This window comes from Dreissena polymorpha, chromosome 13 (assembly GCF_020536995.1).
Source record: "Dreissena polymorpha isolate Duluth1 chromosome 13, UMN_Dpol_1.0, whole genome shotgun sequence".
Taxonomy (NCBI): Eukaryota; Metazoa; Mollusca; class Bivalvia; order Myida; family Dreissenidae; genus Dreissena; species Dreissena polymorpha.
The window spans coordinates 69,949,295-69,967,142 of NC_068367.1; the positions used below are offsets into that span (position 1 = coordinate 69,949,295).

Consider the following 17,848-nt stretch of genomic DNA (forward strand, 5'->3'; position numbering starts at 1 on the left):
AGTTAATAAATACCCACCAATATATAATTACAGGTATTTTGAAAACAAACAAAAAATTATTTCTTGTACATTTATATTTTTCGATCTGTAAAACGCATTTGAAAAAATGATATCTCGAGAATATGCCACATAATTTAAAAAAAATTTGTTTGCACAATAGTTACAAATGACGCTGTTTTGGGGCGCTTCTTATAAATTGATGTTAACCACGGCCATTTCATTAAATCTAAGTTGAGAAGCGTCATGACCTTTGTGATTCCGACAGCGCTTCTTTTTGTATTTACCGCTTTCCGACAAATATTTTTTGTTCTTATTATGAAGATATGAATGCATATAAAATATGAATGTCCCGTTCACAACAACCGTCGGAATACTAGATACGGTATTCATAAATCAACGCTGTCGGTCAGTACGTAGTCACGAAGTCAGACAAGTTGACAAACCTCATAGCTACGGCACTATACGGTGATTAGTAAGACAAAGTGCGACTGTCAAAACAAACGGGGTACGTTTGCCGACATATGGTAATTACAGTTGCATTCCTCGTTAATTAATAATCACATTTAGCTAGTAAACACTTAATGTCTAGTTTGATGCAAAATAGATACCAAGTCATTAGATTTTGACCACACATCAGGTACGAAGGGTTTACACGCGCCTCACGATTATATGTGTCGTGTTCTGTGAAAATGGGGTTTAAAGCAGGTCCGCACAGGCTAATCAGGGACGACACTTTCCGCTTTAATGGTATTTTTCGTTACAAGGAAGTCCCTTTTTACCGAAAATCTAGTCATTCCTTATTTATGACAATGCATCTACCGATGCACGGTCGCTGGTCTTCGCGAGCGACACCGGTCTGCGGCTGCTAGGAATGGCAGAGACTTGGTTGTGCGATGGAACACATTCGACAGCACCGAAACAATTTTTTCGCACAACTATTCTGCATTCGCGTGCCACTGGGTGATGGTAACGTCAGCGCAGCCTATGCCTTCCTCACAGGCAAGCAGCAAGAGTTTTACGAGGAAGTATTCACGGCGGTGCTCGACGCCTGCCTACAGAGAGACATCCGACCGAACGTACGGGTGGTGGTATGTGACTACGAGCAAGCCATACACAACGCAGTGCGGACATCGCTTAGCTTCCAAATCCGTCATTATGGAACGTCATCACATGTCTGCAGAAGGACAACGCCATGGCCGAAGCAGAGGTGTACCGGTTCGAACACGGGGAGCCGGTAGCAAAGCGAGTCCGGAAGGGGACCCTTCTTCACCAAAAGAAGATGCAACGGCTATGTGAGAAGGTAGCCTCGGGAAACAAGACGACACAGGACTCCTTGGCTGCAGTTGGGCACTGCATTCGTATTCACGTGTAGGAGTGTATGTGAACTGTGTAAGATTAATGCAATTGTGTTTGTTTGAATTCTTAAGTGTCTACAATGTTGGTTTTTTTATCAATTGATTATGTGTAAGATTAATGCAATTGTGTTTGTTTGAATTCCAAAGTGTCTACAATGTTGGTTTTTATCAATTGATTATGCTTATTTGACAATGTATGTAACATTATACTGTCTAGACTTCATAATACTTGTTATAAAACGAAACAAAGAATGTCTTGGGAAGCCTATGTCCGCCTCTGTTATTTTTGCGATGATGAATTAATAAAAACATGACTTTGATGTTCTTAAATGCACTGGCCGGCGCACAATTTGATATTTTATATAGTTTATATAAACACCCTACTTGTTATTCATACAAGTATCATGGTTCTTATCATATTAAGTAATAATTAAAATCTTAGTTCAAACATATATAATTGACGTCAAATGGGTGTAAAATAACATTTCAATTCGGAAATATTTTAATTAGTCAATATATAGTGTAATGTTACCTACTGAAGTGAAGTCACTTAAATAAATAGAAGAAATAAATAATACTAATAATAAAAGAAATAAATGTACTAAGACATCCCATATTTGGAAATTAAAAGAACCAATTTAGAAGGATGGGAGAGTCCACTAGGCATAAATGGGTTAAACTTTAAACGTGGAGAATTTTATGGTATTCATAAGCAATCAACGACTTCATATACGGGTAACATTGAATTCTAGTTTAAGAAAACACTCCATGTCATCATTTAAAAAATAAATTCACTTTTATTAATTTTAAAATTAACAAAACTATTGTAATCCAAATGGTTTCAGTTCCAAGTAATTTATAATAATGTTTATTTTGGTTTATTTTAGTATATATGACGAGATGAATGGTTGTTTATTTTAAGAAATATTCCATTTATGTTCACTACTAAGTCACGCAATGTATCTTGGTCTCATCGGCAGACATTGTATTTGCATGCGACCCATTTTTGCATGACGCGAGTCAAAGAAGCATATAACAGAAGTAGGTGCACATGCAGCGCCGTTAAATGTCGCATCACCGTTATATGTCGCAGGCTAAACATGGCAAAACATCCGATGAGTTAGCACAAGATTTCTTTTTTTTTTCATAAATAAAGTTGAAGGTATCAGAAAAGATATCTCTGAACATGCCCTATCTCAAGCAAATTCAAAACAGAGTAATGATAATAACCCACCAGCAGAAACATGCAGTTTAACACATTTCCGTCCGACAACTGAGGAAGAAGTTTAAAAAAATCATTATGCAATCCTCAAATAAATCTTGCGAGCTTGACCCTATTCCAACTTGGCTTCTGAAAGAATGCATAACTGAACTGCTACCAATACTGACAAAAATCATCAATCTTTCGATGGAAACAGCAAGTGTGCCAAGATCCTTTAAAACATCACGTATACGACCTTTATTAAAAAAGCCCACCTTAGATAAAGAAACACTACGAAACTATCGCCCAGTTTCGCATCTGACATATGTTTCAAAATTATTGGAGAAAGTTGTCAGCAAAAGAATAGATGAACATTTGACAGAAAACAATTTAAATGAAGAAAACCAGTCTGCATACAGGAAGTTTCACTCAACAGAAACAGCTTTATTAAAAGTTCAAAACGATGTCCTACAATCATTAGATAAGAAAAAGGTCACTGTCTTTGTTATGCTGGATCTCTCGATATTGAACAATTAAAAAAGAACATATCCTTTAGGGACCTGGTCGATTTTTGCAGCGAAACGCTGTAGCGTATTGAAACGTATACAATTTTTCTCTTCTCAGAACCGAGGCTTTTTTAAAGGTAACACCTACAACGTTGTTAAACGTGCACGTTTTTCACAATTTTAAATACTGTAACGGATTTTCGCGTTTTTTTAATACATTTTACGGTTCACAACGAAAATCGGGCCTAAATATGTTTTTACCCGTCACAGAAGTTTATCGTCAAACAATTATCTGCTTAAATACGTTATATGTTTTTAAAAGGAATGCCCCGAAGCGGTTTCTACAGTATTTTTACGCTTTTATACAACTGAAAAATGAAGTGCATGAGAATACTAAGAAGAACTGTAACGTATTTTTACGAACTTTGTCAATAGCAAATAAACCTCTGTAACGTATAAAAACGTAATTTTGAAAAAAAAAATCAACACAGATCAATAAACAATTATACACATGATCCGTTGTATGAGTTGATCTTTTTTGCCAAAACGTTGTCATATAAACATTCGAAATGCAGAACTTTCATACCACAAACATGACAAAAATCATTGTTTTCAAATACCACTCATTTGCTTTATTAAGATAAATCTTGAGTATTTAAAAATGTATTGATTTTAACTCTCAATTATTAACCATAAATGGTCGAAACTATATTTGACAAGTTTATAGTCAACAAACTGTATATTGAACATTCGAACGTCGCTGTATTATTTTATTTGTTTGTCTTTGATTAAGTTTCAGTTCTTTACAAACATTGATACTTGTATTTTTAAAGAAAAAAGTGTCAGAGTTCCGACGCTTAATAGGGGTCAGGTTTTGAAACAACGAAATTTGTATGCGTTCTATAACGTTGTAGTCGTTTACTGTAAAAATCGCCCTTGTTTTGAGGAGAGAAAAAACGTGAACGTTCTAATACGTTACATGTGTGCAAAGGATATCAATCTTCAGTCAGTTCATCAGTATGCCAGTACAAACTACGGCATATGCCAGTGCGTCTGCAAATAGTAATACATTAACTAAGATAACGATACACATACTTCAGTCATGTAACTAACATACAATATTCAATACCATTTTATCGTAATTTGTGTTGCTGTATTAATGTTACAGTTTTATCACATCTTACAACCTTTGGCCAAGCTTGATAACAGCAGTCCATTTAGCACAGGGAAATCAACAACTGGTTACTCGAGCCAAGAATTATAAGAATTGTTTGGGTCAATATTGACCACAACTGACCATTTCGGACAATACTTATCGCAACTGATATTTATGGAAAATACTGACCACAACTGACCATTTCGGACAATACTAACTAAAAACTGACCGTTTTGGTGGAACCTCGTCGGGTAATCTAGATCTAACTAAAAAGTTGATGTCATTTTACTTCAACTTTTCATTTTTTACATGACTTACAAAGGTGTGCGACATTTATCGTTAAAGTTGCGACATATATCGGCAGTTGAAATTTTTGCGACATTTATAGTTTAAGTTGCGACATATATCGTTAGTAGGATTTGCGACATTTATCGTTCCTTGCGACATTTATCGTCAACGTTGCGACAAATCTCGTCGCCTGCGTGATATAACGGCGATGCGACATTTAACGATGCTACAGCGCATAAACATGAATGTTTTAGCCGACGCGATATCTTGACATGTCTAGTTATGCAAGTAGTATGCATGTATTTTATTCGAAAGTTGTTTGTAGCTTTTAGTAAGAAAACTGGAATCTTCCATAGTGTGGTATCATTAAAATAAATTACGCATTTCGCATCCTTTAAATCTAACAATATATAAAAGCCACTGCAATCCACGTGTATTTGTACGCCACCCCCCCCCTCTACCCCCTCTAGGAGACTTGTATGACCTTCTTAATTCATTACTCTTGTGTGGTTATATTATTTTTTTACCAGAAACATGCAACATATAATATCAATAAGTGCTGCTTTTGTCTGCATTAAAATAATTAATATAGGATGGAATATATTTAAGCAAAATAAAAGGAACATAAGGATAAACTACTAGGAAACGACAAAACAAACAATTCGCATATTTGCAGTTGTTAGTTTTCGCTTAAATTTCGACCGACGTTTATTGGTTTAAATTATATTATTTACCATTTATATTGCGCCATTGCGTCTTAGATGTTTAAAGAATTGCGTGCCATTCACCGAGGAAAGCGTTTGAGTTTTCGCTTAACTACAAAGTTATCCGCAGCAATAAATTTAATCGATGAACGATAATCGAGCTTCATTCAGGACTTATGCTGTATCAAAATGAACCATTTTCGTTGAAATTGTAGCAGATCAGCTCAAACATTATTAACCTTATTCACCGTAAGAGAGTTTTGTGTGTTTGATAGGTATTAAGCAATGTAGATTATGATATCTTCAGATGTTGAGATATGCTCGGGTGATTAGACTATGCACATGTATTTGCGACTATTAGTAGAGTCGCTGTGTATGACAGGTGAAACTGTTATCAGAATAGATGCTCGTTTTTATTACAAGATTTTTATATGTTTCAGTTTTATTTAAGTTTAAGGTTAAAACACAACATTTTTCTAAATATTCGATATCATATAATGTAATTTTCGAGTAAACGCAAAAAAAATATATTTTAGATTTACTTTGAAGCCTTTGCATTATTTTGTTATATTTAATAGTTGAGCTCCAACCTTGTATAGTGAGGCACAAAGACATGCGTTTCAATAATGCATAGAATATCTCGTTTGTTTATGTTTGAATACTAAATTTATTTTGTTTGATTTTGTATACAAAGCAAACATTCTCAGAGACAACTGCGTTCAAAAATATTATTTGAAGGACTATTATCGTTCTGCCTGATGTAGACGCAAAAATAGTGTTTAACATTGTTACAACATTTGCCAAATCGCTTGAAATAAAATGTCAATTTCAACATTTTAATATAAAATTCAAAAGCAAAAAAACATATAGCATATTTTATCAATAAAAAAAGTATTTCACCGAACATCGCAAACGAAACCTTCGATTGAGCCGCGCTCTGAGAAAACTGGGCTTAATGCATGTGCGTAAAGTGTCATCCCAGATTAGACTGTGCAGTCCACACAGAGGGACGACACTTTCCGCTTGTGTGGTTAGTTGCAAGGAAGTCCCTCCTTACCGAAAATCAAGTGAAGGCGGAACGGTCGTCCCTGATTAGCCTGTGCGAACTGCACAGTCTAATCTGGAACGTCACTTTACGCACATGCATTAAGCCCAGTTTTCTAAGAAATCGACTCAATTTATTCCGTCATAGAGACAGAGAGCGAAATACGTCGTAAGTTATGATCACGGCTGTAAAATAAATGTGATTTTACGTGGCTAGTAGATGCTATCTCAAAAAAGTGAACGTCGTATCGACTTAAATCTGCTGGCGTTTAAAAGTAACTTTCGTTCCTGTTGCTTTTTAATGTTCAATGAGTGATCTTAGTTAATGTTACAGACGTTGTTTGCAAGCATCGGCTGCACTTTTAGATAACTGTTTAAATTAATAAGCATACAAAATACGTGCATAAAAACGGATTTATGCGATAATCGGATTGTAAATATGTCTTGCTAACAAACGCATAACGACTCTGTCAATAGTCATAAAATGAATTTATAAAAAATTAACATATTACTGATTTTAGATAAATGAAATTCACGCTAATTACAATTATGCACCGTTCAAGAGATCCTACATTATAATTCCATAAACTGAAGCCACTCTTCCATACGAGAGCATTTCATTACCTTCGTTTTTACCTTACATCAGTGAGCACTGTAATGTTTTTAAAATACAGACTGGTGATATTATTGAATATTTATTTGATTTTTCCACCTGTGGCCAGACAAATAAACCTCATGAAGGATATGGATTTTATGTTATCAAATCAAGTTTTGACATGGCTAATTAAACGTTTGAAAAGAGAAGACAAAGATAAAAGCTCGTACAAGGAACCAATCAGTGAAGAAGACATTGCCAAACTTTAAAGCAGTGGTGTAGTTTCAGATAAAACCCCAGAGACACTCCAGAACAAGGTTATCTTCGACATTATGACACAATTTGGTAGAATGGGACAGGAAGGTCTTACGCATCTGAGAAAAGATTCTTTCGTGGTAAAACAATATGGGAAAATGTAGGTGCTATCTGTGCATGGCATACAATGAGGCGGATAAGACACATCATGGTGTTGATGGGAAAGAAAAGGCAAAACAACCGCATTTATGAAAATCAGGGACCAAACTGCCCTCTCAAATCCTTTGAAAAGTATGTTTGAAAGTAAAATTCTAAATGCAATAGATTGTTCCAACGACCGAATCATAGGGCTACAGAGAAAGATGCGACATGGTATTACGACTGACTAGTTGGAGTGAACACCTTGGGAAAATTCATGTCAACATTTTCTGAAAATGCAAATCTCAGCAAAATGTATACGAACTACTGCTTGTTGGCCTTTGTTTCATCTCATCTGCACAAGATGGGGTACTCCGACCAAGCAATTTTGGCCGTTACGGGACATCGCAACTCGGCGAGCCTTACATCATATATCAAGCCGGATGATGATGAACGCCACAATGTGAGCACTGCACTACATTGTGCAGGGTATGCTAGCAGTAACAGATGCAATAGTCAACAGGAACTTACCAAAGTTGCTAGTCATGTTCGTCCATCCAATCATTCCTTCGCGATCACACAAATCGATGCTAAGTTCAACAACCAATGGACATTACTTTGTCATCTAATTCTCTTTCACTGAGTCGTACACTGCAGATGTTCACTGGAAACATTTCATCTAGCACTATCAACCTGAACATTCACAACTATGGCAAGTGAACGGGACAGACAAAGTCAATTATACTGCATATCACACACGTTCGTTAGTTCAATAGTTGTTTGAATTTGAAACAGATAATGCATCATTACTCAGTTGTATACGCACATTGATAGATCCTCAAGATTCATTATTTGTAGTTTAAACCTATTTATTTTAGCTCGATTGCATAAATAATATATATAAATGCTCTTGCGTTCGTTTCCTGGGCCTAGAACCAGTACTTGGTGTCTTTGGGGGAGATCTAAAGAACGCTCCCACGGTGGGGATCGAACCCGTGACCTCCCGGTCGCTAGGCGGACACCATATCCATACACCACGGCGACCGCTATTGCATCATGGTCGGTCTATTTTAGACTGGCATTCTGTTTTATCGCTAAAAATATTGTTTCTAATTTCAAAATTGAATTGCCCGTAAATAAATTTGCAATGGAGTTTATTTTGATTACATGCTATTAAAACTGTTTATCAAAATATGAAAAAATAGTTTGTTTTCAGTTTTACCGGGAGTAAAATCTAATAGCCGAACGGTCACGTGAATTTTTTTTTGCATGTTGCTACTCGACGAAAAACAGTGCCGTACAATAAAACATTTGTTTGTGGTGGAATTGTCGTAGAATCGAAATAATCGACGGGTAACCGTTGGTTATTGAGGTAATAACCTACGGTATGTCGTTCCGATGCTTGTTATCAAACCACGCGGGCTTAATTCGTTAGCATCGGAACTTTATACCGTTGGTTAATACCGCAATCAAACGGTTACCCGTTTATTGTTTCTTAATTTTACAGTGCAGCGTTTTTCCAAATGACCGAATACAAAGAATGATATCTCCTTAAACCAATAAAAATTGTCATTTTCGCATAATTAAAAAATACTGTACCATAAAATGTTTTTTTTTGCTGTTATTTAAATTATGCAACGTGAACACAATAACGAAATACAATTATGTTCATGATCATTTGTTGTGTCCAAATACAAAAAAAAAATATATCAGAAGGGTTAATCACGTGATGGTCAAGATGGTTATGCCCATGCCGCGACAGGTCTTTTCCAGAAATGGGTTAATATTGGTTTCATGCGCCCAAGATAAGAGATACCGGTACTAGTACACAATTTGTTTACGTTATTCTGTGACAGCATTCGTACCACACACGTTTGCGGAGATATTTGACATGCTGTGGTATTTTTTTTGGTAATGAGAACGGCGAGTTTTTTTCCTGATTACTCCTTAAATATGCGGCACATAAAGTTTCTACGATTTCATTTTAAGTTTAAGAAGTTATTTATTTGCAAAATGCGCACTACCGATGAAAATGATTCTTGGACCCTATTGTTGCCATTACAATTGTAACCTTTTTACATACCACCGTATACACATGCTAGACATAATGGGTAATAACGATCGAAAGATAACGATGCAATTACAAAAATGCACTGGTATCGCTTGAAATACCGTAATATCAGTCGTCTGATATTTCACGCAGGTACACAACATCTCGCGCGCGTAATGCGTGATAACGCGTGCTATTTCGCATACATTTACAATATCAAAGAGCTCGGCGTCTTTCTGTAATGGTGTGGCGAAAGCGCAGACTGTTGTGTTCAAAGTTCAAGATCCTTTGACTAATACTTACAACGCAGCTTGTTTGCCTCCGATAGTTTTCGTTCGAAATTCCTTTTCTATGACTAACAGATATTTTCTTAAATACGTACTGTGGTAATCAATGATATATATTATTAACGAATATTGTATGAACGAAAGAAATGTTATATTTGTGTCAAAAATTATCGCGAACATTTCATTTTATTTTCCTTAAAATCGGTTCGACCAAGAATATTATCTATGAAAACTGGACCACAAAGACCTGTGTATTTGGGCAAAGAATGAAAGATATCGCGGGCGCAAAAACAGCCAATAATTCTGCAGATACCTTTATCAACAATCACACTGTTTGCTTAATTTAAGTATTCCGTATTCGTTCTTTAATAGTGATGATAGATTTACACAAATACTAAGGGAACAACGTTCGAATTTAATAAATTATTAATTTCCAAAACGGATTAAGGGCTTTGTAGTTTGCCCAGTAAACATCATAATGTTGTACCTTTCGCAAAGTGAACTATGATTTTCATTCATATATCCAGAAACAAATATTTACTATTTACAGATCATATTTGTAGTTTACTTTCAATTGACCGATGTCTTTTGACTCTACGTGTCGATTCAACAGTGACCACCGACGGTTTTTGTCTCCTTTTGTATTTGACTTCTTATTGTTGCGGAATCTTCAAAGTGGTCTTAACAGTGTATAGTTAAGCGGATTAATTTCGTAATTGTCCCCGCAATTCATCTGGGATGGCGCGTGCTTTAAATAACACGGATATATGCCACTGAGATTGTGTTGATGTTGTTATAATTTGAAAAGTATTTTTGTAGTAAGCAGTACAAGTAACAGCTGCAGAAAAATAAGAGGTAATTAAATATTACTTTAAGAATCATCGAGACCATCAGCAGCAGTGGCAAAGCATGTGCACAGTCTAATTATTCGAAACGAATAGTTTATCAGTGTGCAATTGTGGTTAAACCACTGCTGCTGCTACTACTACTACTACTACTACTACTACTACTACTACTACTACTACTACTACTACTACTACTACTACTACTACTACTACTACTACTACTACTACTACTACTACTACTACTACTACTACTACTACTACTACTACTACTACTACTACTACGACGACCTACCTACTACTACTACTACTACTACTACTACTACTCTACTACTACTGCTGCTGCTGCTACTGCTACTGCTTCTACTTCTACTACTTCTATTACTACTACTACTCCTCCTCCTCCGTCCTACTACTACTATACTACTTACTACTACTACTACTACTACTACTACTACTACTACTACTACTACTACTACTACTACTACTACTACTCTACTACTACTACTTCTACTACTACTAATACTTACTACTACTACTACTACTACTTCTACTACTACTACTACTACTGCTGCTACTACTGCTACTGCTACTACTTCTACTACTACTACTACTACTACTACTACTACTACTACTACTACTACTACTACTACACTACTACTACTACTACTACTACTACTACTACTACTACTACTACTACTACTACTACTACTTACTACTACTACTACTCTACTCAACCACTACCCGCCACTGCTACTGCTACTGCTACTAACTAACTTACTACTATTACTACTACTACTACTACTACTACTATTACTACTACTACTACTACTACTACTACTACTACTACTACTACTACTACTACTACTACTACTGACTACTACTACTACTACGACTACTACTACTACTACTACGACTACTACTACTCTACCTACTACTACTACTACTACTACTACTACTACTACTACTACTACTACTACTACTACTACTTCTACTACTACTACTACTACTACTGCTACTTCTGCTGCTGCTGCTGGTCCTACTACTACTACTACTACTACTACTACTACTTCTTTTACTACTACTACCACTTCTACTACTACTACTACTACCACTGCTGCTGCTGCTGCTGCTTCTGCTACTTCAAATAATAATGATGATTATTAATTTTTTTTATTTTTTTAATTATTATTATTATTATTATTATTAGTAGTAGTAGTAGTAGTAGTAGTAGTAGTAGTAGTAGTAGTATTATAATTATTATTTTTATTTTTATTATTATTAATATAAATAAATAAAGATATCATACAGACATTACAAAGCTAAAAAATTATGATACTGAACTGTTGGTTATTAAATATGTTAATTGCAGTATTCTGCCGACCTATGACACTTGTTTGTTTACTTTTCAGTCCGCCATTCTAGTCAGGTGTGACACTCTCGTGCATGAATATGCAAATCAGATAAGTGTCATCCCATCACGTGACAATTTGACCCATCATCAACCGTTGATAGAGGGGAAAATATCTCCGAATGAATTTATCGTCAAGGAATACAATTCTTGACTTGAATTGATAAAGTCCTTATGAGCTTTGTATGTTTGTATTTTAATATATAATAATAAATTATTTGTGGATATCTTATTTATTTTTAAATTGTGATATATTATCGTTTTCGTTTAAAGACCCGACTCTATGATTTAAAGTACATTTAAAATAAATTTTATCAATTAATACATATTGTGAGAATTAACATATAAACATCTTAATGCTTACTCAATTCTACAGGTTTAATTGTACAAACAGCATTTTGTTTGCTTTATCATGAAACATAACACGATGATTAATTATTGTTCAAATATGCCTGAACAAATCTAAACCATTATTGTCCAGCATAGAATTACACAAGTAAAAGATGTACTATTCGAGTAGTTGCCATTTTCGCATTGCATGGTCAAAACTTCAGCTACGTTCGGACAAAAATGTTAATATTTTAAACAAAGAATTTTTTTTTGCAATTTTATAAACATATTTCATTTAAGCAATACATATATGATCTAAACGCCAATACATATTTGAAAGCGACATCTTTAAATGGCAATTAAATAATATCACGGCATCTTTTTGCAATTCAGAAATTTATTTAATACATAAAACCAAACTAACAAGTGGTCGCAAAGCACGTCAATAGAACGGATTATGCAAAGTTGTAGCCACTTACAACACAATGTCTAAGCTTTTCTTCAGCTTTACCAAAAATGTATATATCTCCCCGTACAAAGCTACGATCGTATTGAATTATGTCTTCTTTAATCCTTAACCGCAGTTTTACTCCAACCGCATTTTATTCAATCGCGAATTTTCATTCGCCTGCTTACCTCAGACAGTCGTGTGCCGTAGTTTACATATGCTCCGCCTATTCACGCGTCGAGACAGTCACAGCGCGTGCGCAACGTTTTATTGACACTCAATGGACCAATCAGATATGAGTTACCTGTCGCCGCAGCCCGGGATGATGTTGTTTAGCTGATTGGTGATGATTTATTCACAGAATGTATCACCAGGTTGTATATAAATATTACGCGTTAACCGTGGGAAGCAGAGTCCGACATTTTAATGACACGTTTGGGAGGTAGACAGCGATTATTATTTCCTTTAATAACGGATGCAATACACTTTATTAAAGGAACTGAAAACGACTTAGCATAAAAACACAATATATTCATTAAGAAAACGTGGTATATTTGAATTAATGTATAAACTCCTCGATCAAGTGTTACATCTTTAAAGCGCTTACGGGTGATATTTTTTTGGAAATTCTTGCAAAGCAATTATGACAACGTTTGAGTCGGAAGTAATCAGTAGCGCCCCGGAACTGCGGTACGACACGGGGTTCACAGGAAGCGGCTACACGGCGTCGGAAGCCATGGTAAGCGGTCTCGGGTACTCCGACTACGACTGGAATCACGGGCATGATGCGACAGCCGCGTACAACGCACGCGCCATGTATCCCGTGCACGAGAGTGTCGACCAACAGGGTCACTATCTTGGATATTCTAGTGTGCCGCACAATGACATAGGATTTATGTCGTCGCCATATATTCAGACAGCGGACATGCCGTTTTCGACTGCAATGGGGCACATTCCATACGGCGGTCCAGAAACGTACTATGCTCAGCCGTATAACACCATATCGCCGTCTTCAACGTCTAGTCACTCGTCTTCGAACTCAACCGGTGTCGGTAGAAATGGCGAGAAACCGAAACGAAAGCGCGTGCAAACCGTCATTCAGCGTAAGGCCGCAAACGTCAGGGAGCGTCGACGGATGTTTCATCTCAACGAAGCCTTTGACGAGCTAAGGAAACGTCTGCCGGCATTTAACTACGAGAAGCGTCTATCTAGAATCGAAACGTTACGTCTGGCCATGACGTATATCGCGTTTATGAAAGACGTATCAGACGGAAAGGAACCCGATACCGTACAGCTGTTACAGATTCAACGGAAGTCAGAAGAGCAGTACCCAGATGATAGTGAGGACAGCGAATGAAAGTTATAGACGTAAACGGAAGGACGTCAGTGAAATCACGTTACGTTACGACTAATGGGACTACCATGTGCAATGAACAGCTCCCGAGGTGTTCGACTTTTCAAATGTGCTCAAGTGTTCGTGTTTCGGCATGCTTCGTGCGCACGGGTAAATTCTGTTTACTTACAGTTAACGGGTTTAGTGTAGCCCGATGTTCCGACCCTTGCGTAGGTTTGTTTACGGTAACTTCAACGAACGCTTCTCGTGTACTATTTTTCTAATACAGAAATATACTTTTAACGTTATTTGTAATTGAAAGAGACTGGGCAGTGTTATACTATAAGTTCATTTATAGTAGTATAGTTTTCTCATATTACTGCAGATTTTACTTGTTATGTTATCAGTCATTCTTATCAACTTGAAGTGCGTTCAGAACCGTGTGTTCAGGTGAATTCGTGCTCAAGACACTGCGTTGTGACGTGGTGGAAATTGTATAATGTTTTGTATTAATATATGATACTTTTTATCCGAAAGTGTTCCGACTCTTATGTGCAATGTGATATATGTGTTCAAGTAGCTAGTTTTTAAATACTATCTCCGTAATCATTTTTATTTATTATGTTCTGTTGTTGCCGTATAAGTTTCAATGAATCTCAAACGCAGATCTTCCTTTTTCAAGCGTAGCACTTGCTAGGGCATATATTTGTAAACGAGTGTGCTGCGATACGCAATCTACTCATTTGCATTTATTTTATCCTTTTTTTTTCAATTGGATGTACACTGCCATTTAAATTTTCATTTTGATTCCAGCGGAAACCTTGCTTTAATCTCTATGCACCATGAGGCGTATGACTGATACTGCATTGCATTTAACTTTTATGCTGAACTGTTTATTTGCAAGTTGTTCTTATTATGGTCTTCCGAGTTGTGTGATCTCATTAGCATATTCTAGGAAGAATAACTAAGATTAAGTCCATATTAAAAATTGATAGTATATTTGGGAGGTTCCGGTAGCGGTTAAAGGTATGTACGTATTTCATATGCATTATGATCTTTCTTTTGTGTTTATGTTTTAAGCCACTAAAATCTCTGTTTAAATGGCAGTTAAGATGAATGAATTCCATATGAACAAAGATCTTTATTTTGTATTTTTTAACCCATGAAAAAAATGTGTTCTGATATGTTTTGTTTTTATATTTGTTACATTATTGGATGATTGTTTAAATGATCGCATACACACATTTCAATGGCAAAGGCTTAAAATTTACGTTCGCGTAAAGGGGTTATTTTAATATCAGTTGTAAAACTCGTTAAGGTTTAAATTCAACACTCCCCAGCACCCATTTGGCTTATGAACGTCAATGTATATCCTGTATTTTTTGCAGCGTCGTGTTTAAAAAAAACAACTTTTGAAGCTTCTCACATTTCAATAACCGAACTCTTTAATTAATAAGACCACAAAAAACAAATATGTAATGCTGTACAAATTGCAGGCAAAAACTATCCGGATATTAATTTAATGCACATCTATAATCAAAACATAGCAGAAGCCCAAGTATGGAACTATTATTGGTGAAATGAAATATACATATGCGAATTTATTTAACAGCTACAATAGATACAAACTATTCGTTAATTAACCCATTTTATGCCTAGTGGACTCTCCCATCCTTCTAAATTAGATCAATTTATTTACAAAATTAGGGATGTCATGTATATTTATTTCTATATTTAGAATATTTCTTACAGAAATTCCTTTAAGCAAACAGCGCAGACCCTGATGAGACGCCGCATCATGCGACGTCTCATCTGAGTCTACGCTGTTTGCCAATGCTTTTTTTCTAGACGCTAGATATAAATGGGTTAAAAACATAAAACAATATTTGAATGTGTTGGAAATTGTGTCACAATACGGAAACATTGTAATTAAGGAATGCACAAGCAAGATAAATTGTCTACAGTTATTGTAATTGTACACTTATTGTCATGATTTGGTGCAAAATGTAAAATGTTTTTGTGAAACATTTATAATTGAAGAGGATTTGTTTTAAATTGTGTTTGTTTGTCCCTGATATCATTAGATGAAGGTGAGATTGTTAGTGTTGATTAAAGGTTTCGTGTAGGTGTTATTTAAATGTTTTATATGCAAATATGAAGTAATGCTATGCAAATAAACAAATATTGTATTATTACATCATGTCTTCCTTAAACGAATTCTGATGTCTCTGAAAGATGTCTTCCAAATTAGGAAGATTCTGAAAATAAAGAATAGAAAACAAAATTTCGGTTGTCCTTTCTTGTTTTTTTTATGTTTTCCATTTCTTCTTATATATAAATATATTAACCGCTTTGATCTTTAAAAATTTATATAAAAGAATAGCTACTGTTTTACCCGCACATGTAAGTTTTTGTGCCCTCATGCTTGAATTGTGCACACCATTTCTTAACTACATGTATATCCACTCCGAGAGTGGCCTTTATGTAGCTATGAAAACGGGGCTATGCGTACAGTGTCCGCTTTAATGTTTTTTTTAAATGAAGTCTCTTCTACGCGAAAATCCAGTTCAGGTTAAAAATTCCGTTCCTAACAAGCATGTGCGGCCTGCACAGTTTAATATTGGAAGACTCTTTACGCACAGACATTAAGCGCCATTTTCCCAGACCGCGGCTAATTTTGAAATAAGGGCATTGATCTGAGTGTCGTTATTTAGGAGCAGTACAACGATTTTTTTCTTATAAGAAGCAGTATCACTATTTTTTTCACCTTAGACCTCCTTTAATTCAATTTATCATCTTACACTGTAATCACGCTGCAGAGCGCTTTATCAAATGATTTTTATCACACATAACCTAAATGAGCCATTCACTATTCGCTAATTTATTAATTAAAACCTGAAATAAGAACCTAGCCTTCGACAAGGTCTCCTATTCAAAAAACAACCACACGTATTATTCACAAACATCTTTGGCTAAGGCAATATCAAAGTTATAATATCTGTTTGTAAAACATGCATGAGTCGCCTAATTCATTCAATGGGTCCAAAGAAAGTACAGCACCCTTAAAGCCGCTTTCACAAAAGGCGGCGCGTCAAAAGTCAAGCACATAAACTTTTCAAAAAGTTCTAATGCTATTAATCAGTATTTAGCGAGGCGAGAATACTGTCTTCTTTTTATTACAAAGATTACATGCCCGTGGTTTTAAGTGTACTTGACGAATATAGAAAAGATGGGTTTTGAAAATATTTAATCCGCGTTTCAATATGTTTTATTGTGTTGCTAGGGAAATGGCGCATGCCCTAAATCACGCATATATTGTGGGCATCACTGTAAATGACAATATTTTATGGTGTTTCTGAATCGGCGAAATCTAAATTATTGTTATTTTGGAGAAAAAGTCCGACGCGTATGAATAAAAAGATCATATATAAATGTCTAAATTCAAATCATTTTGGCGCTTGTGTCATGATTGTGTTGGCAAATAATTGTGTAGATGTTAACTTCAATAAACGGATTGTTTCTTATGCTAATGAATTTTGAATCTAGTAATTTTAGCATTTAATTGAAATATTTAACGTAATCCTCTAAAAAAAGCATCAAATACTTGCAAGCGTTATCAACATAGAACAATCCAAGATTATTGCTACGAGCAGTATTTCTAAAATACGATCAGCTAGAACATTGTATTGAAAGATTTCGGGAATCCCAATGGATAGAAATGTAATCGCTTTAGCAGTGTAACATGTACGTGTAGTGATTTTTGTTCTGTGTACATTTACCAGAAATACATGGACAATGTTCCATGAGTGATTCGGATAGGCGGATAAAAAACAAAATACAAATTGCAGGGGCCTGAGCATTTACTATTTGTTCAGTGAAATACAAATCATAATCATATATGTATT

At 35.5% G+C, this 17,848-nt stretch overlaps 1 protein-coding gene across 1 annotated transcript; it reads left to right on the forward strand.

Moving 5' to 3' along the window:
* The first annotated feature begins 13,027 nt into the window (after positions 1–13,027).
* On the forward strand, positions 13,028–16,152 carry LOC127856039 (pancreas transcription factor 1 subunit alpha-like). Its single transcript, XM_052392024.1, has one exon. The coding sequence runs from the start codon at positions 13,254–13,256 to the stop codon at positions 13,965–13,967; it is 714 nt and encodes a 237-aa protein (XP_052247984.1). The 5' UTR covers positions 13,028–13,253; the 3' UTR covers positions 13,968–16,152.
* Positions 16,153–17,848: the final 1,696 nt, after the last annotated feature.

What these genes read in the sequence shown, in the direction of transcription:
- LOC127856039 (XM_052392024.1), top strand. Translation starts at nt 13,254, where the DNA reads ATGACAACGTTTGAGTCGGAAGTAATCAGTAGCGCCCCGGAACTGCGG.